The following is a 20,000-nucleotide window of genomic DNA, read 5'->3' as shown; positions in this document are numbered from 1 at the left end:
TACCGAAATCAATCAATGAACCTTTGCTGCCTGCAATCGATTGTTTACTCGGAAGACTTCTTCTCCTTATCCTACGCCACTCTCCTCTAAAACGCTACGGTTCTCTCTGCTGCTTTCTTGGTGCCGCATATCTTGCCTGGTTACGGGGTCTATATCTTTCCTTCTGCACAGTCTGCTTGCCCTTCCCACGCCCCCCGCCCCCCTTATGCTAACGTTTCCTTCCAGATTCAACGTTGATTCTAAAATTAAACTCCCCAACAGTGATACACACCATATACTGACGCTCTGTGTTGCGCTCTATTTTCCGATCCGCTTCTCTGCTCCGCATGAAACGGATGTCGATAACAAAATGGAAACCCCTTGGACGGCGACGTTCGCGCTCAAACAGTAGCCAGTAAAGCACCAGTGCACCGTCTGCATCCGTGCGAGCAGAGCTCATGCTATCCGGCGACGGGTAATCTGCTTATCGGGCGTGAGAATCGGCTCGAAGCCTCGTCCACCTGCGGCCTCGAGCGCCCGGAGCGCTTCTGCATCGTGTCGCATCTGGAGGAGAAGAAATGTTTCCTCTGCGATACGCGCCCGGAGACGGAGAATGATCCGATGCGAAACCACCGGATCGGGCAGATCATCTACAAGGTGCAACCGGGGTAAGTAGACAAAATGATACACCAATAAGACCAACACCAGCAGGTCTGGACAGAACTGTAACCTGGGCTGTATTTATAAGATGAGCGGCAAATCAAAATGATCTCATGGCATTCGTTCGTACGATGGCATATCGCGTCACGCTTAAACATATGTTTGTTTGCTGCTGCTTCCTCCTACAACAGCAGTAAACAGTGGGCTGGGACTGCAAAAGATAATATTTTCCTCCTGCAGCCGGTCTTAGCTCGTCCCGTCCCGTGTCTCGCGTCTTCTTGTACAAACATTGTCGGCATGTGTTGTGCTGGCCAGTTGGTAGAAATTAAAGATGAACCTACCAACCAGACAAAACTCGATGGCAAGCACGCGACGATATGATCGTTTTCTTGGACCGTCTACGTGATCGATTTCGATCAGCATCTCAGTATTTAACGATTTCGCGTAAATGACATCATTTTGTACACATCCAGGGTTTCGCATTTGCATTTGGCATTGGCACTGAGAGTGGTGGCTATAAACTAACATAAAAAAATGTTACAAAAGATAGTTTTGTTCCATTACATTATTATAAGTAACCATTTCAAACATCCCGTACCTCACTTTACAGCACCGTTGAGCAAACCTGGTGGCAGTCGGTGAATGGGCAACAGAACGTGACCATTCAGCTGGATCTCGAGGCGGAATTTCATTTCACGCACTTGATCATCGTCTTTGCCACCTTCCGGCCGGCCGCAATGCTGATCGAACGGTCGTACGATTTCGGCAAAACCTGGCACGTTTACAAGTACTTTGCGCACAGTTGCCGCGAATCGTTCCCCCATGCGCCGCTGGTAGCACGCAACATTACGGACGTGGTTTGCGATCATCGCTACTCGGGCGTCGAACCGTCGAAGAACGGCGAAGTGATCTACCGGGTGCTGCCACCGAACATGAACATCGAGAATCCGTACGCCGAGCACGTCCAGAACATGCTGAAGATGACGAACCTGCGCATCAACTTCACCAAGCTGCACTCGCTCGGCGACAACTTGCTGGATGATCGGGATGAGATACAGGAGAAGTACTACTACGCCATCTCGAACATGATCGTGCGTGGTTCGTGTTCGTGCTACGGACACGCGTCTCGCTGTCTGCCACTGGAGGGTGTCCGCAACACCGTCGACATGGTGCACGGACGGTGCGAGTGTACGCACAATACCAAGGGTCTGAACTGCGAGGAGTGTGAGGACTTTTTCAACGATCTGCCCTGGAAACCGGCCCTTGGGAAGCAGACGAATGCATGCAAGAGTAAGTAAAGAAAAGGAAGTACACACCGTCGATGTTCAGTGTCTAATGGCTTTCGTTTTCCTTTCCACAGAGTGTAACTGTAACAATCATGCCACGAGCTGCCACTTCGATCAGGCCGTATATGAGCACTCGGGACGAGTGAGCGGTGGTGTCTGTGACAATTGTCAGCACAATACCCAGGGCTACCACTGCGAGGAGTGCGCTCCGTTCTACTACCGCGATCCAAACGAGGACATCCAAAGTCCGTACGTCTGCAAGGCGTGCGACTGTGATCCACGCGGTTCGCTGGATGATGGTGTTTGCGATTCGATCGCGGATGAGGAGAACGGCATCGAGGCGGGCGCCTGTCACTGTAAACGCAATGTTAATGGTCGTCGGTGTGATCAGTGCCGGGAAGGATTCTGGAACTTTGACGAAAGCAATCCGGATGGCTGTCAATCGTGTACGTGCAACACACTGGGCACGGTGAATAACTCGGGCTGCAATGTGTATACGGGCGAGTGCATCTGCAAGCGACTCGTGACGGGCCGGGACTGTAACCAGTGTATGCCGGAAACGTACGGACTGTCGGACAGCTTGGAAGGGTGTACACCGTGCGCTTGCCATCCCGGCGGTTCGCTGGATAACAGCTGCGACGTCATCACCGGTCAGTGTCGCTGTCGGCCGCACATGCAGGGCCGGGACTGTAGTGTGCCGAAGCAGCATTACTTCATCCCAACGCTGCACCGCATTTTCGAGGCCGAATTCCCAACCACGGTAGGTTCTGAGTAGGGGGAAAAAATCCATAGGAAGCGATATTCATTAACTCTATCTCTTCATTCCAGCAATGCGAAACCGTTGGAGGGGTAAGATGATGCATAACCGCGATCGTATAGATGTGTAATCGTTCTGCTCTCCCTCCTTCTTCTTACAGCAAAACTGTTCGATTGTGGTGCGCGAACGTGGCTATGATCGTGGCGCTGACTCGACCGGTCCCGGGTTTATTCGCGCTGCCGAAGGAACCGAGCTGAAGTTCGAGGTGGACGATCTGCCAAAGACGATGAACTACGATGTGCTGATCCGCTATCAGCCCCAGATGAAGGGAGATTGGGAAAGCGTGCGGGTAACTGTGGTCCGTCCCGAAGTCTACAATCCGGAAGGACCATGCGCCAATTCGCATCCGAACTACGAGCGTGACATTCGCACCACTTTGCCCGATTACGATACGAGTGCTGTCGCCCTACACGATATCTGTTTGGAGAGTGGTAAAAGCTACAAGTTTATTGTTTCGCTGCAACGCCATGAACCGTACCAGGACAATCCGGCTGCGCAGATTCTGATCGACTCGATTGTGCTGATACCGCGTATCGAAATCACGCCGATTCTGACCGGCACCCACCAGGCGGAGGTTCGCCATAGTGAGTTTGTCAACGCTGGCTGCAACCATACGTACTACGATGTGAACTACGAAAAGAACGCGCCGGAAGAGTGCCGCGAGCTGCTGAAGGCCATCAGCGTTTTCATCAACAATGGCGCTACTGGTACGTTTCGTTGGGGGAATCGCAAGACAAACTGTTAGCTCGAACATCTAATGCTGGTCCCATTTGGCGGTATTTGAGAGAACGGCAACCTGGTTGCGTTCCGTCACTCGCCCATATCTTATCATCGCTTCTAAACGGGGAGGGGAGTGAGCTTATGATTGGTACAAGCGAAGCGATGTTTACCCACCAGATACCAGGTTCAGGGCTATGTGGCAAGGTGTTAAAGTATGAAGATTCAATTCGTAGTTTGCTGGAGCCTGGCATTGCTGGCTGGATTGCCAACCGGAAGCGCCGGTCAAGACATTGATCCTGGCGAGGTGAATCTGGAACCATGTTAGAACAAGACACTTTGTTTGATTCATTTTGAGTTGCTTCCCTCTGAGTGATGACTAACAGACTCTCGTTCTCTTTCCATTTCCAGCCTGTGAATGTAATCCGACCGGCTCGATAAGCAAGACCTGCGCCGAATCCGGTGGTTACTGTACCTGCAAGACTAACGTGATTGGCCGTCAGTGCGATCGGTGTGCCCCGGGTACGTACGGGTTCGGACCGGAGGGCTGCAAGGCGTGCGATTGTAACAGCATCGGCTCGAGGGACAACGATTGTGACCTGATCACGGGGCAGTGTGACTGCCACCCGAACACCTACGGCCGCGAGTGTGACCAGTGCCAGCCTGGCTTCTGGAATTTCCCCAACTGTCAGATCTGCGAGTGTAATGGTCACACACCGACCTGTGACTCCAAGACGGGCGAGTGTGTCCAGTGTCAGGACTTTACGCAGGGTTGGAAGTGCGACCGGTGTCTCGACGGTTACTATGGCAATCCATTGCTCGGATCGTCGATCGGTTGCCGACCGTGCCGTTGCCCGGACACGATTGCCTCAGGCCACTCGTACGCCAACGAGTGTTACCTTCATCCATCGACGAACGATGTGATTTGTTCGTGCGATCAAGGTTACGCCGGTTCCCGGTGCGATGTTTGTGCCGATAACTACTTCGGTAATCCGGAAAAGCCGGGTGGCGTTTGTCAGGAATGCGAGTGCAACAGCAATGTCGATCTGAAGCGATCCGGAAACTGTGACTCGCGGACGGGCAAGTGCCAGCAGTGTCTGTACAATACCGAGGGCGACCATTGTGAGTACTGTCGCGATGGGTACTACGGGGACGCGTTGAGGCAGGATTGTCGTGCGTGCGATTGCAATCTGCTCGGTACGAACCAAACGATCGCACACTGTGATCGCTTCACCGGCCAGTGTCCATGCTTGCGCAACGTCAAGGGACAGTACTGTGACGAGTGCATCGAGAATCACTGGAAGATTGCGAGTGGCGAAGGATGCGAAGCTTGCGATTGCGATCCGGTCGGTGCACTCAACGAGCAGTGTAATCCGGTGAGTTGAATGTGGACTCATGTCCAGAACGGGATCCAGATTTGCAATAACTTGAGTGTATGTCCTTTTCAGTACGATGGTCAATGTAGTTGCAAGCCTGGTTTTGGTGGACGGCAGTGTAATCAGTGTGAGGCGTACTTCTGGGGAGATCCGAATGTTGAGTGCAAACGTAAGTAACAGCTCCACTATCAGAAGGTATTCCTTATTTTATGAAACGATTCTATCTGACGATCTCTTTTACAGCTTGCGATTGTAACGTGTACGGCGCAGCGACTCAACAGTGCGATCGCATCACCGGCCAGTGTGTATGTAATTTGGGCATCGGAGGCTACAAGTGCGATCAGTGCGCTCGTGGCTATCTAGGACAGGCGCCATACTGCTCACCTTGTGGTGAATGCTTCGAAAACTGGGATATCATCCTGGAGGAGCTACGCGAGAAGACGGAGCGCACGATTCAGGAGGCCAAATCGATCAAGAAGCTCGGTGCGACGGGTGCGTACAAGAAAGAGTTCGACGCAATGTCCAAGAAGATCGCCCAGATCGAGGGTCTGCTAAACAACACCATCTCCGATCGGGAGATCGAATCGGTTGGCAGCGAAATCAATCGCATTCAGCAGCATCTTCAGGAGTCGCTCCAAGCGATGGATGATTCGGAGAAAAAACTGCAAGAAACGGACTCGAGCATCAAACTGGCCAACATTGAAATCGTAAACCTTGGCCGGCGTGCGGATGAAGTGAAACAGATGGCCGACTATTTGCGGGACAATGCGACCAAACTGCAGGAAGGTAACATTGAGGGTGCGCTGAACTTGACGCGTGATGCCTGGTACCGAGTGAGCTTGCTTGGCGAAACCAACATGAACATAACGGCAACCAATGGCCGGGCGGAGAGCTACTGTCGCAAAGCGGAGCAACTGCTCAATACGCACCAGTCCAACGTGCAACGGCAGCATACGGAAAATGAGGCTGCCTTCGTGCGGTACCAGGAAGAGCTGAATGGCCTGAACGCTAATTTGCCGGACTTGAATCAACGCATTTGCGACCGGCGTGGTGATCCTTGCGATGAGTTTTGTGGTGGTGCGGGATGCAAGAATGGGTGCGGTGGTTTGCGGTGCGAGAACGGTGCATTGACGCTGTCGGAAAAGGCATTGGACTTTGCCAAGCAGACCGAGCAGAACATTAAAGAGAAGGAAGAGCTGGCCGACGACATCATTCGATCGGTAAGCATGAGGGTTTAGTTCTATTACATATCTCAATTGAAATATTTATAAATATCTTTATTGATCATCCCCTATAGATGTCACTGGCGAAGGCAAACGCATCGGAATCGTACAAGAAATCAAAGCGGACTCACGACGAAACCAAGGCCCACCACGAGGAGACAAAACTCTTGATCGATCAGGCAAACATACTGGTCCGCAATCTAACGGATATGATCGACAATACAACCGCCTCTCCCAATGAGATGAAGGAGCTTATTGATCAAATCCTATCCTACACATTGCAACTCGACCCAGACCAGATCGACGATTTGGCTAAGAAAATCCAGGATGCGGTGTCGCATCTAGTGAACGTGGAGTCCATCATCCGCAACACCGAGAGCGATCTGCGTATGGTGGAGCAGCTGAGGAACGATACGATGGAGAAAAAGTATGTTTGATCGCTTAGTAGCTGAGCTAGCGGCTGATGCGACAGTTTTATCCTATTTCGTCTGTTCTATTTTCCAAACAGGGAACGGGCCGAGAAGGTGTTAGCCGATGTGCTAAACATCACTAAAGCGTTGGACGATGCGGAAGATGCACAGAAGAAGGCGCGACAATCGATCAAACAAGCAAATGCAGATATCGCTTCGGCCAAGATCGATCTGGAAGAGGTATTACTCTCGTGTTAAGTGATTAAATACAGAGGCAGATAATTAAAAATATCTTATTCCACCAACAGATTGACAAAGAAACGGAAGATGCACAGAAGCGAGCTAACGTTACCGCAAATGCTGTGCTAGTATTGCTCTCACGCCTCGAACAGCTGCAGAAAGACAACATTCGAAACGAACTAGACGCGAAAGACATCAATAATCAAGCAGAAACGGTCAAAGATTCGGCCAATAATGCTCACGAAAGTGCAACTCGGGTACGGTGGTTTAACGTAGATTTGTTTGGTTAATGGAGCTTGTTCTATAAATTCATTTTCCTTTTGATTACTTCAGCTCAAGAACGACTTCAAGACGGCGAATGAATCACTCACCGCCCAAGCTCGCCAAACGGAGAGTGCTCGGGCACGTGCACAGAATCTGCTGAACCGTGCCTCGAAAATTACCGTCGATACGAACACGCAGCTGACGGCTCTGCAGGGTAAGTTGGTCTTCAGTACTTGAAGATTCAGAAAATCATAAGTGCCTCGTTTTCCGTCTTTTCAGCTATGGACGATGTCTACAAGTCGAATGAGAGAGAAATTCAGAACCTTGAAACCGAGCTGAATGACCTCACCGCAAAGATAACCGTCTATCTGGAAAACATTCAAACCAGTGCGGAACGCTACCGCCAGTGTACGTAGTATGTGGAGGTCAAAACACACCGCAGAGAAACGCAAACTGCGAGCCACTAGCAATTTTAAGCCATGTGTTCATAACGCTAAATAGTAACGCGCTTTACTTCACCTTGAAGTGTTGTTGTAGGGTTATTTGTTTTAGGAGCAGCAAACTCATAATGTCTTCAAGCGTCAAGCATCGATGTAAGTTTGATGGAAATCTAGTGCCAAAATGATCATGCATAGATCACGTAGACGAAGTAAATCGATTCACGGCAGGACAAGGATCGATGGAGAATGATCGTCGGGGTCCCCGAGTTGGAGTACTGTCCGGTGTTTCGTATCCTTTTTGTTGCTATCTTTACCAAGCATTCTCAGTGAACCACTCCAACGTAGTAAAACGAGCATAAACATGATGCAGAGTATGACCAGATGGAAACGTCTCCAGTGCATTTAACATGAGATCGATACTTCAGAATAGCGGACTCTCTTGCGTATATATCGTATACACCGTTTTTTAAGCCATTTCCTGCTAGAGTATCCTACATGCAGGCATCGGTTTTGGCCAAATCGGACAGGATAACATAACGAGAAATTTATTTTTTTTACGAATAAGCGTGTAGACGATAGGAATGATAGGAGGATGAGCAAATCTATAATTTCACCAGCAATGTTACAGTGAAGTCTAAAAACAGTGTACCTACGACCGTTCGCCATGAGTCACGATCAATCTTTGAAATATTTTAATTACCTCCTAAGAAACCAGTTCTATCGATTGTAACTTGCGCAATGCGAGACCCTTTTCCCCATGAATATAACACACCATCAATGTTTCTAACACCAACAGATTCTCAAGTGTTTCTTTCTTGTGTTTTGGGGGCAGTTTGGGAACGGAAACAGTTATTAAATTACGGGTATGAAGAGGATCGGCCCTCGCCCAAAAAACGGAGAAATTAAAATTTGAATAAGCCACCAGATAGCATTAATAAGCCCTATAAGCTACCGCCCTATAGGCTGATGTTATATGGCCTTTATGTGGCCAACTGTCAAAAGGTTTGTTTTGCTCCGGGAAGTGCGGTTTTTGTTGCACTCGATCGCGAGCTCGTGAAGGACGATAAATTTGAGTAAAACTACGTTCCGGCATCCTTTTTAGAGCTGCTTCAAGCTGATCTTCGTGGGGAATAGCAAATACAACTAGCGGCAATCATGGCTTTACGTGCACAGTTCGAGAATAACGACGATATCGGCGTGTTCAGCAAACTCACGAACTCATACTGTTTGGTGGCGATCGGCGGGTCGGAAGCGTTTTACAGGTGAGCATGGGTTTATCAATCGTCGTACAACATCGCACCTTCCTCAACTCCAGTGATTCCGACGAAGATCCAGCCGGAAATGTCCTCAACCGGAGCGTCCCCTCGGGATGATTCATAACAATTTCGTTTTCGAGGTTATGTGTGGACGCACGTGTTGATATAAACAAGATTCTGTGGAGCACCAAGCGGCTTGCGGCTTTCCTGATTCCGTTCTTCTACCTTTTCCAGCGTCTTTGAATCGGAACTCGCGGATGTTATTCCTGTGGTGCATGCCAGTATAGCTGGGTGCCGCATCATTGGCCGATTGTCCGTTGGCAACAAGAACGGACTGGTCGTCCCGAACAGCACCACAGACGTCGAGCTGCAACACTTGCGCAATTCCCTTCCAGATGCCGTGAAAATCCATCGCGTAGAGGAACGGCTTTCGGCGCTGGGAAATGTGATTGCCTGTAACGATTATGTAGCGTTGGTGCATCCCGATATCGACAAGGAAACGGAAGAGATCGTCGCCGATACGCTGGGAGTGGAGGTTTACCGACAGACGGTGGCCAACAACGTGCTCGTTGGTGCTTACTCAGTGTTGAGCAATCAAGGTGGACTGGTGCATCCCAAAACACCGAGCCAGGATCTGGACGAACTAGCGTCCCTGCTACAGATCCCGCTCGTGGCCGGCACAGTGAACCGAGGATGTGAAGTGCTGGCGGCAGGGATGGTGGTCAACGATTGGTGTGCATTCTGCGGCATGACGACGACGTCCACCGAACTGTCCGTGGTGGAGAGTGTGTTCAAGCTGAACGAAGCGCAACCAACCAATGTCACCAACAACCTAAGAGCATCTTTAATTGAGGCGTAAGTAACGGAAACAGAATGATCATACGTTGAAGCCTCTTCCTAATTTCTTTTCTTATGTCTTTTCATTTACAGAATGTCGTAAACCAGTAAGTCCCTATGTATAACCATTGATGATTACGGGTCACGATCAATTGGACTTCCAACGTGATCTGACTTATCCGGTGAATGGACGAAAAAAGTGTGTCAATCGATTTATTCGATTGAAAGCGAGTGTTGATGCCGCAAACAATATGTACAAACACTCCACATATTTCGCGCATAGCGAATTCCATGATACAATATAAAAGTTCACAAAATATCATGATATTTGCAACAATTACAATTGCAACATTCCGGACAATAATTACAAAACCTGCATCCGATAAACAAAAGGTCCGAAGGTTACTGCATTTCTCAATTCTTTTGAACCTGAATGCATTGTGCTTTTTTACGAAAAGTTCAAACTTTCTTTTATTTTCGAATTCTTCATTATATAGAACAATTAGTTTTATGAAAATATATCCGACACAAGAGCCAACTTCAAAAGTTGGTATAAATATGAACGTTAATCCTGGGCCCTCAACGATATTCAGTAAATTTGTTTTCGATAATCCCAATGTTTCAAATTCATGACGTTTCACGTTTTCAGTTGGACCTTTAATGAGATCCTAAATATTCAACAATTCTCTTATTCCTCCGACTCAATCCCGTCCGTTTCTACTCGGTGATACGCTGGACGAAGCGGTCGTCCTTGGCAATCGAAGGGTTGTGCACGGTGGCTGTCTGCTGCACTGGAGCATGGTATGATGTTGCTTTCCGTTGGTGAACGAACGCAGGCGTCGCAAGTAGATGTCCTTTTCGTCCAAGCGCCCGACGGTCGTCGGTAGGTCCCAATCATCCTCATCTGTTGTGCAGCAGCTCTGGAACAGCTTCTTGAACCCTGCTCGGAACTTCCGGTTCATGAATGCGTACAGAATGGGGTTTATGCAAGAGTTCGAGGCACCCAACCATTGCGCCACAGGCAGGACGGTTAGAATGAAAGATTGCACTGCCGATAAAGAAGGGGGAATAATTAATAGTCAAAAGACATGTCCTTTTGTAAGATTCCTGCTTCTCGGACATCTCTTACCTGCTTCATCGTTCACCAACTCGCCAGCAAATTTTACAAAACAGAAAATGGCGTACAGCGGTGCCCACGAGATGGCAAAGGTGATGATTACAACGAAAACCATCTTGATAACCTGCGAGCAGTAGCATAAGAAGTGGGTGTAAATATCTACACGATCGCGGGGGGTAGAATTCAGCAACAGCCAACAGCTTCACTGATTTCCGTACCTTCACCTTGCTCCGGTTAAAGACATCGTTCTTGCGGTTTATTATCATCTCACGTGGTAGGTTGCGATATGCTACATTCTTCCATATGATGACATAACAGATCGATATCACAATCAGCGGTCCGAGATAGCAGAAAAACAGATTGGCAAACAGAAAGTACCAACTTTCCGATGCCTGCGTTGGCCACATTTCCGTGCAGATCTGCGGGTACATAAGAAAGAAAACCATAATAACAGCGGGGTAATTCATCACTCTCTCTCGGTCTAGACTCTAGAGTAACGATTTGTTGTGCTGGTTTTAAATCGTACGACTATGAAAATAAATAATATTAGCATAAACTACCGTTAGAATTTATGAATGTTTGCACCATCCACTGAAGCATACGATTCTATAAATCATAGGGACGTTCATGGGGCAACCAATTCAGAAAGGACTTACTGAACACTTCTCACTGATAAAGCTGGCTGTTTCTAGATGCTAAACAGTTTCCAAAGTTCTCATTTCTGATGGATTGTTTTACGTTATTATTTTTTTTGTTGTTTTTTGTTCCTTTTCACGTTTGGCTGGTTATCTGTCTATTTTTGTAAACCGATGATTCACATCCTTTGTCTTTCACTGTTTGTGGTTGATGGCCGTTGTCGGTGAACACGTTAAGGGTTAGTGCTTTCGGTCGGTATACTAAGCTCTTTGTAGCATTTTTAACACCTGTTTTCCCTGGACAAGCATTGCCAACAGTTCAGCACTTACGATAAACCCACTTACCTCCGCTATGCTGCCCGGTATGCCGATGGGACGCAGCGTAAATACAAAAAGCCAGGGCAGGTTAATGCTCAGCGCTATAAACCAGATGATGGACACAATCATCCGGTACTGTCTGGTAGGTAGGATAAGAAAGAGAGAAGAGAAAAGAGGGGGGGAAAAGACAAGAAAAGTCTTAAAACTGTTCTGTGATCCGCTTGCTGCCGGCGTGCCAGAACACACATACCTTGTCGTGATGGTGCCCGAGATGGGGAACGATATCGCGACGCAGCGTTCGATTGAGATAGCCATCAACGTGTTGACGGATGCCGACACGGAAACGCCCTGCAGATAGGAGACACCCTTGCAGAAGAGCACTCCCAGTATCCAAGCTTCCGTTGACGAGTAAACCAACAATGAGAACAAGAGCACAGCATGTACCATACTGAAGACATCCACCTGCTTTTCTTTCCTATTTCTTGTTCGTACGTAAACAAAAGGCGCTCGACCTGTTTCCACTTGTCCGCATATGTCCAACCAGTTGTGGGAGCGGCCGCTTCCAAGAGGGCTGCGGTCGGGATGAATAACCAAATTTTCCACCACTTATACCACGTGGGCGGCGACGCTGATGGGCCGCAGTGAAGGCGAACAATTTCCAGCCCCAATTTTCCCCCGGGGCGTGAAGGGAAAACTAAGCATTTTGCTTGTTCGGCCTAGCGGAACCTACAGAGCATCCTACCAGGTGGAACAAAGGAAAATATTGTCCTTAGCTGTGGTTCCGTGCATCACCACGGGCCACTTGGCGTTTATAGGTTTCCGTTCATGCTAAGGAACAACATGCTTCCACCTGAAGATGGTATCCTTTCCATTAATGCTCACTTTCTCTTATCAGGCTACGGCGCAGCATCGGAAGCAAGTCTGCTATCATAGGCGTCGTGGCAAAAGAATTACCACATTACACCGGAAACTCGGGTGGCCAAAACATCAAAGCGGCCACTCGAAACGTTCTCCTGCTACCAGCGGTCAGGGCACGACAGCGAAGGCGTGCCCGGGCAGGATGTTCTGGCAGTGCCGTGCCGAATGAGAGCACCGGTAGGCAGTTTTGATGATGTCGTTCGTTATTTATGTAGCGTAGGATTTTTGATGTTAGCTTGCAGCCCGAGAAGGTGAAACAAATGTAGGAGCCGCCCTTCCACCGCCATTCGATTCAATCATAGAATCGATGTAAAAGTGTCACTTCCACTGCTCCATTTCCCAGAACCGCCTCCCGATAAGAGGCCAAAAATATCTCGATCGTCACTTCCATTGCTGCCATTGTTACCGGAATAAATGTGATTTACGTGATATGAAGGCAACCCACTTCATTCTCGTTCTTGCTGTGTGCCATTTCGATTTCGAATGTACCGTTTGTTGTGTCTAGGCGCTTCGTGTTGGCTTTCTTGTGATTTTTCCTGCTGGAACGGCTGGTACGATTTCCATTGTGTGGTGGGTTGGATGAGGAAGTGGATTATAAATTCATTAAATTCCTATCGCTTTCCGATGTGTACGTCGGCGTAGTACATAAGAAGGGCACAGGATTTGCGAGGAGGTCTTTTGTGGGTCGCAAGAGATAAAAATAGCAAACTCTGCTACGGGTTGTGAGTGATTCCGGTTTCCGGTTCGCCCCGGGTTCCGCGCTGGCGCGCTTGCCTGAAAGCATGCGAAACGTCACGCAGGAGATGGACAGGAAGCTGGATAATCGTCACCAGAGCGTAGTGGAACCATAAATCAGCTTGCAAAGAATTTGCTCACATCACACCTCGCCCTGTTAACAGGCTGCGCAAGGGAAGGGATGAAAATGTGGCCACCCGGGACACTTGTCAATTTAAAAGTCAATAAATTGTTCAACCTTACCACTTGCGGTCGAGGTGGTTGATGATGTGAGAAAGTGCTGAAAAGGTCACAGCCGGGGGGAACTGTCACTAGCTACACGCCATGTTAGACCACGAACAACGCTTGGTGTGGTCTTGTACATTTAGTCCACAGCCTTGCGCCGTGGCCCAACGTTTTGCCTGTATGCTTTGCGGAATCTCTCGGATCCCTCTGCAAAACCCTTGAGTGTTATCAGTGGCGGCAGGACCATAAATCTGTTCCCTTTCCTCTCGCCTTGAACCAACATGAAGGCGCCCGCCCCTTCAATAGAAGCTCCTTCGCAGCCATCGGACTTGCGATGATTAGATGGGTGCTTGGAGCGGGATTCTGTAAACTAGCGGCCACATCGCTGCTTACCTGGGTAGAGGTTGCCGATCAGCGTGAACGGGAGGCAAAGGAAATTGACCAATAAATCAGCATATGCCAGGTTGACGATGAATCGATTCGTAGGCGATCGCATCATGGTGCTCTTCTTCACGACGATTACGACCGAGATGTTGCCCAGCAGCCCGACGATGAACACCAGTGCGTAGGCCACCCTAGGAAGGACACAGAAAAGAAATGCATCAGTGGAAGCTGGCGGAGGGGTTGAAATGATTGCGATAAACCTTCGCCAACCAAAGCGGCCCCGATTGTCGTTGTGTATGTTCCTATGCTAACGAGGTTGTTTTATTTTTTTCTCGGTACAATGCCGGTGTAGGCCAATGAATGCTTCGGGATACATTCGATAATGACATGACCGAATGTATCCTCGAGCATGGGGTTTGCAGAGTTCCTAGAGAAGAGAATTGTCGGTGAATTGATTAGACGCAAGCCAACGGCAGCCGGGGATGTTTCATCGCCAGGAGCAGACCTCCACCTTTAACTCCAACCGAGGCGACATCCTCCGGAGTCACTCTGATTTATACGCACTTGCGCTTCGACTCATGAAAAAGTCTATTTGGGTTTTTTTATGAGCGTAACAAGGACGAATTCCTCGGATCCGTCCAGCAAAGCAGCTGATTAAAGGCTACAAACGGTGGCCAACGAAATAAGGTTAAAGAGCTCTCTTGTTGCAGGACAATCTTCTGCAATAGAACCATGCTATTGCCCTAACTGGCGTACCGCAAAGATATGTTTCGTTAACGATCAATTAAAGACGTGGCACGATTCTGCCGCAGATGGTCTGCGAAATTGCTTTTTGACGAGCGAACGGAACCGACAATCGCTGACAGTAACCCGGCAGGATGATGATGATAACGGATGCATATATTGTCTCCTATCTGTTCGATCGTTTTCAGCTCGTAGTTTTGTTCGTAATCGTTTCGGTTATTGTATCGATCAAGGTTGACAACAAAGAACGAAAATCGTGAAATCAGTATCAACGATTTTCTTCTCTGCTTGGGTAACGCTTTAAGCGTCTATCATTCTGTGACAACGGCCAAGATTGTCCTTGCAAAATAGTCTTCGTTAGCCGTTGCTATAACCGGAACTAACCACACCTAACAGCAGACTGGTGAACAAATTTGCATGTCATTGCATAAAAGCCTTAAGTGACCAGGCCTGTCGTCACCTTCAGCCTTCGCAAGCAGTTCCATTACGGGGCAATTTGTGGTGGAACAAAATTCTGCTCTTCCAGCCTGATGCCACGCACATTTCGCATTCACTTTGATACATCCTGTTTCCGAGCGGATGGCGATCGGGGCCCCGAATTGATGCACCACCACCACCTCACCTTGAACCGCCGTGGCTATGATTTATGAAAAGCTTCTTATCACTCGATGACGGTGGCGTCGGTGGTGTGGGCAAGAACAGAGTACCACCAAGACAAACTGGTCCTACGGGACGATTTAGACCGGAAGACCGGCTGGCGGTCCTTTTGGGTGCTGTCACTTCGTCGCTCGTATTTTCTATTGTATCATTTCACTGGCACTGACGTCGATCGATTCCCGGATGTGCGATGGCAATCCCGTGGGAGACATAAACCTGGCGGGATCCGCTGTTTCCTCCCGGAAGCATACGTTTGCCGCTCATTTCCGCTCTTTTGAGATGTTTTGCGAGGCCTCTTGGGCTTGGGAAAATGAAAGGAAACCCGGGCGAGAAGCGAGAAGTTCGATAAAGCGGATGTCCAGGCCGGGGAAAAACTTGAAGCGATTTGGTGCGATTGTCTGGACGCTGAAGGACGAATCCATTAAAGAGCCAGTGTGAGCGAATGTCGAATCACGTCTATTAATCAATTCCTACAGTCAATTATCAACCCACGACAATCGTACTCGATGAGATGCGATGCGATGCGGAGAGTCAGATATTATGAGTACCGGCTTAGGGAGCCGGGGGCCATCCAGTGGGAAAATCCAGCTGGGACATACTTACGAAAGAAGCACCGTACCGAGCATGCTGTAACGCAGCTGGTACGCCGGATCCATTTCGTAGAGCGGCGAGTCCTCGTGCGCGTCGAACGGAACGTACTGGGCGGCAGTAAAGTTGGTGTCCAATGGCTGGCTGTCGCTCGCAAAGCTCCACGTCCAGTTGGCCGGCAGGCCACCGATCGATCCGAATGTACGCCGGTCATCCCGGGTGGTAGTGACGTTTGTCGCCATCGACACGCTACCACCGGACATCAAGCAACCGAAGCATTGCGTGACAAATGATTCTACAGCACGGGATGACGTTGTCGTGACCGACACCGGCAAGGCGGTTGTCGTTGAGTGCCAGTGATGGGCGGTCGTATGGCCAGCCATGCTAGCATGTCCATCGGAAACAATTGCTTCCGGTTCGCTAGCAACGGGCAACCAGGGTAGTACTGCTGCGGCATCGGTGTCACTAGCACTAGCGATGGCGACCATCAGTTCTGCCCTCGGATGGTCTGAGGTTGGCGTGTTGGCGTGTGCAGATTAAGTTCTCGCACTCAACAAGGCTCGCACTCCGTAATGTTTCAGCTTTTGATTTATTGGGCAATGAGTGCGGCCAGCCAACATAGTATCTGCAAGGATCGGAATAAGAGAGAGAGAAAAAAAATGTTGAATCATAAGCAAGTCCTGGGGCTTTTCACCAGCTAAACCGATGACCCGGCATCAGTAAATCGCGAAATGAATTGATAGTTTTCCTTCCCCTCCTCTTCCTTCAACAATCGGACGTGTCTGCTAGGGAGAAATCATCTAAATTGATCTGTTGTCGATGTGTTGATAATACTTCCTACAAACGAAACTAGCGGCTCGTTTGCGGAACAGTAGCGTAAGGTCGCAAAAAGGCAATTTTCCGGTCGGACAGGACAAATTCGTAGGAGATAAGAGACAGTACGGTCCGTGATATTTAGTGCACAAGACAGCCTGCATGATTTTGGGGCAACATTTTCAATTTCAAACACTCCCCCCCTCTCTCTCTGTGTCTGTTGAATCTGAATCGGCTCGAGCCTGTTCCATTAGTCTGTCCTAGAATAGATCCCAATTTATGGATTGAGACCCTCATGCTGGCAAGTTCGGCCATTCCGCCAAGCCTCTTAATAGCTGCACGACATCCAGCCACACGAATAGGTGGCCAAACGGTCTAGAAACCAAAACAAAAAAAAATACTGAAATGGCATAAAGCGACATTGCGGAACACACCCTCGGGCCGTGATTGCTACCGTCCGCCAAGCGTGAAAATCATGGATATGGCTGCAGACGGATTTTCGCGTTAATTGAATTTCCCTCCACTGTCTGGGTGCAATTGTATTGGTGGTTCAATGATACCGAAATTTCTTCCGCAATTTGACAATCAGCCAAAAAACAATAATAATCGAACGCCTTGCAGGATTCATTTTCCGTTTTTCCTTTCCCTGCGAAGGCACATCCAGTGGAGTTTTTGCTTTCATTTCAGAGGGATAGAAACAGCTAAGCGTTGGTTCTTTTCTTTTTTCTGTCATTTTGTCGTCAGACACTCGCGTTTCTTTTATCAAACAAAGGACGTCTAGCACTAACAGTGTCGCCGCCTCGCTCATTATGTTAGGTGTTAATCATAGTCTAGTTACGGGAAGTAAAAGAACCTCGAAGAGTACTTTGTGGCGTCTGATGGTCCCACAAATGGGTCTGGCACAAACCAATGCCTATATAGTGTCCCTGTTTTCGTTAGTCTAGACAAATGCTAGGCCACAGCTAGCGTAGCGAACTTTTGAGCCGACAAGAAAGCTTACCATAACAAACCGTATCCAATGGCCTCTGGTGCCATCCCAACGACCAAAAGCCTAAAATACTGGAATGAGTCTTGTCGGCCCAAAGTCACCCACGTGAGCCCAAACTCAGACTACCCTAATCCCCTTGCTGCTTCTAAAGCACTAGACCCTTTCAAGTTCAATTAATCTTTGCCTTTTTGTGCTGGCTGACCGAATGTCACTCAGAGCGACCACACTTCAAGAGTGAACTTTATCATTGGCGACGATCGAGACGGATGGGCGGCCGGCGCGCTGATGCTGATGGGGCTGTGTCCATTTTTGGCCGATGTCGTTGGTTGATTGTATTTTATTTTCGACGCACTTTTCCCACTTTTGCGACACTTTCAGCGAGAAATTCGGCGTTAAATGGGCGACATCCGTCCGACCATTTTCCGTTTTCCTCGGTTCCGGTTAATTTAGAAATCCGGCGGTTCGCTTTGTCGAACCGTGCAGCTCGTAGATCGCTGGCCAAGGATATCGAGAGAAGAGGGTGAAGTGACCGCAGTAACCAAAACATTAAAGTACCCGCAGAGCAAGCAATGGGTTTCCGAGAGTTGGTGGTGATCCCGTGGACGAGGACGAGCGGCCCTTTGTTCCTCGTCAAGATGGGTTGTTTATGGAGTGTAATTTCAGGGACAATTTAAGATGACAAGCAGATCGGGTTTAGGGGCGGTGGGAATTTAAATTAACTGTTTGCTGCTCCGAGAAGGGCTTGGAAGCGATAGCACGTTTTCGGAGGGAAACATTTAGTCATTAGGGACGAAGCTGTCCAGATTCTGTCCGAATTGCGATTGAGCTGGTCGGTGTGAGTTCGCTCGGAGGAAATAATAACCACCGCTCGTAGCCCAAAATGTGGTACAGAATATTCCTGGTATGGGGAAAAATAAAAAAGAAAAACCGAAAGGACCTTGGGCGGTGGATGGATAGGGAATCATAGCAAGCACTCAGACAGGGTCCAAGGATAATCGTAAATTATAACGGAAACAATTCCGTTCCCGGGCAGAACCTTAGATCGTTACAGGCTTTCAGCGAAATGAGAATCTACCAAAAACCGAGTACGCTCAATGTGCGGGGTGCGGATCTATCGAGCATAATATCTCTTATCAATAACTTATCGTGTTATGCGTGCGTTTCGTTTGTGGTTTTCCCGAGGGAAACTCATTCGAGCCAATTTCCCGAAATCGCTCGTAGTGTTTGATAAAGGACGCTCAAGTGTTGATTCAAGTGTTTGCTTGTCCCCCATCGAGTGACTTCCTATTTCGCTGCAGATGGAGGCGCACGGTTCGCCTTCTGACCAAAAGTCAAACATTGTGCCGGAAATGGCCATGCTAGAGCACTGATTTGTTGCCATTGCCATTGTTACATTCGATTGTCGAGTCAATCAACATTCTTTGCAAATTGCAATTCACAATCTCCAAGATGAGATTCCAACCGTGAAATCTGGAACCATTAATCTATGCAGCAGCACGTCCAACCTTGACCACGGTCCTATCGTTCCATCGTCAAGTTCAATGTCAGTGTCGATAAAGTGGCCACTAATTGAATTCTACGAATCCGGTCGTGACTCGCTCACTCGGCAGTCGGCAGCAGCATTCGGTCAATCGGCAGCAGCTTGGCATTCATCTTATCAATGGCAGACCGTGGCCATAATGTGGCAGTCAATTAACCCTCGGCACGCTTCTGATCAATTCTCATAGCAGCACATTTCAATTACGATCGGGCATGGTCCGCATCGTTACACTGCCTGGTGGCTGTTCTGGTCTGCACGCCACCCAAAACACTCTCATCTCATTCAGTCACGTAACCTGAGACAGCGTCGTTGCTGAGTAGCATCGGTGTGTTGGTTCGTGGCACACGGAACGTAACCTTTAACGGCAGCATGCCGCAGCTTTTCGTTGCGGCTGTGGTCGCAAAGATGGACCGAGAGCAAACTTCAAATCGTCCACTGCGTCCAGAAGGGACTGGGTGGGTGGACCGCCCCCTTTTTCCGTTGACCTAGCCAGGGTCGCTTTCCCTTTGATAAATAGTCCAAAGCGGTCCGTAATGGGAGTGGGTTTCTGATCCGTGTTTGGGGAGAAAACATTTGTTTATACCTTCGACATGGCAGGATCCTCGGGTGTCCTGGTTAAACAGGAGAAAGCGGATTTCCCATCCCTGCCGGCCAGCACCTTCGTACGGAGTGAAGCCAGAGAGTGGTTCATTTGGAAAAGTAGACAAACGATGACGAGTAGAAGTGGTGCCGGTCCCTTTGGCGGGCGGAAGGTTTCTGATTTACGGCACGAACGCAACGGACGCTGGGTCAGTGGGTGGGGCTGGACTGGGCTCGCCCAGGCCACAATACAC

General features: G+C 48.9%; 3 protein-coding genes across 4 annotated transcripts in view; 2 read left to right on the top strand and 1 right to left on the bottom strand.

Moving 5' to 3' along the window:
- LOC126568932 (laminin subunit beta-1) overlaps positions 1-8,209 on the top strand; it is a 13,151-nt gene extending 4,942 nt beyond the window's left edge. For both annotated transcript variants that reach the window (XM_050225629.1, XM_050225630.1), the window contains exons 5-17: positions 389-647; positions 1,250-1,929; positions 2,000-2,685; positions 2,754-2,774; positions 2,843-3,449; positions 3,871-4,835; positions 4,908-5,004; positions 5,079-6,055; positions 6,133-6,485; positions 6,567-6,708; positions 6,777-6,965; positions 7,042-7,186; positions 7,252-8,209. In XM_050225629.1, coding sequence (XP_050081586.1) covers positions 389-647; positions 1,250-1,929; positions 2,000-2,685; positions 2,754-2,774; positions 2,843-3,449; positions 3,871-4,835; positions 4,908-5,004; positions 5,079-6,055; positions 6,133-6,485; positions 6,567-6,708; positions 6,777-6,965; positions 7,042-7,186; positions 7,252-7,388 — 5,258 coding nt within the window. In that variant the 3' untranslated portion in view covers positions 7,389-8,209. The remainder of the gene's footprint in view (positions 1-388; positions 648-1,249; positions 1,930-1,999; positions 2,686-2,753; positions 2,775-2,842; positions 3,450-3,870; positions 4,836-4,907; positions 5,005-5,078; positions 6,056-6,132; positions 6,486-6,566; positions 6,709-6,776; positions 6,966-7,041; positions 7,187-7,251) is intronic.
- A 223-nt stretch (positions 8,210-8,432) lies between these two features.
- On the top strand, positions 8,433-9,824 carry LOC126568931 (eukaryotic translation initiation factor 6). The gene is made up of 3 exons (XM_050225628.1): positions 8,433-8,674; positions 8,903-9,523; positions 9,599-9,824. The coding sequence occupies exons 1-3, from the start codon at positions 8,568-8,570 to the stop codon at positions 9,606-9,608; spliced, it is 738 nt and encodes a 245-aa protein (XP_050081585.1). The 5' UTR covers positions 8,433-8,567; the 3' UTR covers positions 9,609-9,824.
- Positions 9,825-10,179: 355 nt separating this feature from the next.
- LOC126568930 (neuropeptide SIFamide receptor-like) lies at positions 10,180-15,910 on the bottom strand. Its single transcript, XM_050225627.1, has 7 exons — positions 15,842-15,910; positions 13,847-14,028; positions 11,822-11,970; positions 11,603-11,710; positions 10,841-11,041; positions 10,635-10,746; positions 10,180-10,553 (listed from the first exon to the last, which is right to left on the bottom strand). Exons 1-7 carry the CDS (start codon positions 15,892-15,894, stop codon positions 10,207-10,209), a joined length of 1,152 nt encoding a protein of 383 aa, XP_050081584.1. The 5' UTR covers positions 15,895-15,910; the 3' UTR covers positions 10,180-10,206.
- Between the last annotated feature and the right edge of the window lie 4,090 nt (positions 15,911-20,000).

Source organism: Anopheles aquasalis, chromosome 2 (assembly GCF_943734665.1).
Source record: "Anopheles aquasalis chromosome 2, idAnoAquaMG_Q_19, whole genome shotgun sequence".
Taxonomy (NCBI): Eukaryota; Metazoa; Arthropoda; class Insecta; order Diptera; family Culicidae; genus Anopheles; species Anopheles aquasalis.
This window is presented reverse-complemented; position numbering and strand designations above follow the sequence as displayed.

Bases quoted from the DNA above. Each gene is read 5' to 3' on its own strand.
- LOC126568931 (XM_050225628.1), top strand. From the start codon at position 8,568: ATGGCTTTACGTGCACAGTTCGAGAATAACGACGATATCGGCGTGTTC. The intron at 8,675-8,902 runs GTGAGCATGGGT...TACCTTTTCCAG, and splicing joins GGGTCGGAAGCGTTTTACAG to CGTCTTTGAATCGGAACTCG.
- LOC126568930 (XM_050225627.1), bottom strand. From the start codon at position 15,894: ATGGATCCGGCGTACCAGCTGCGTTACAGCATGCTCGGTACGGTGCTT. The intron at 14,029-15,841 runs GTAAGTATGTCC...TGTCCTTCCTAG, and splicing joins CTCGGTACGGTGCTTCTTTC to GGTGGCCTACGCACTGGTGT. The intron at 10,747-10,840 runs GTACGGAAATCA...TACTGCTCGCAG, and splicing joins TTAACCGGAGCAAGGTGAAG to GTTATCAAGATGGTTTTCGT.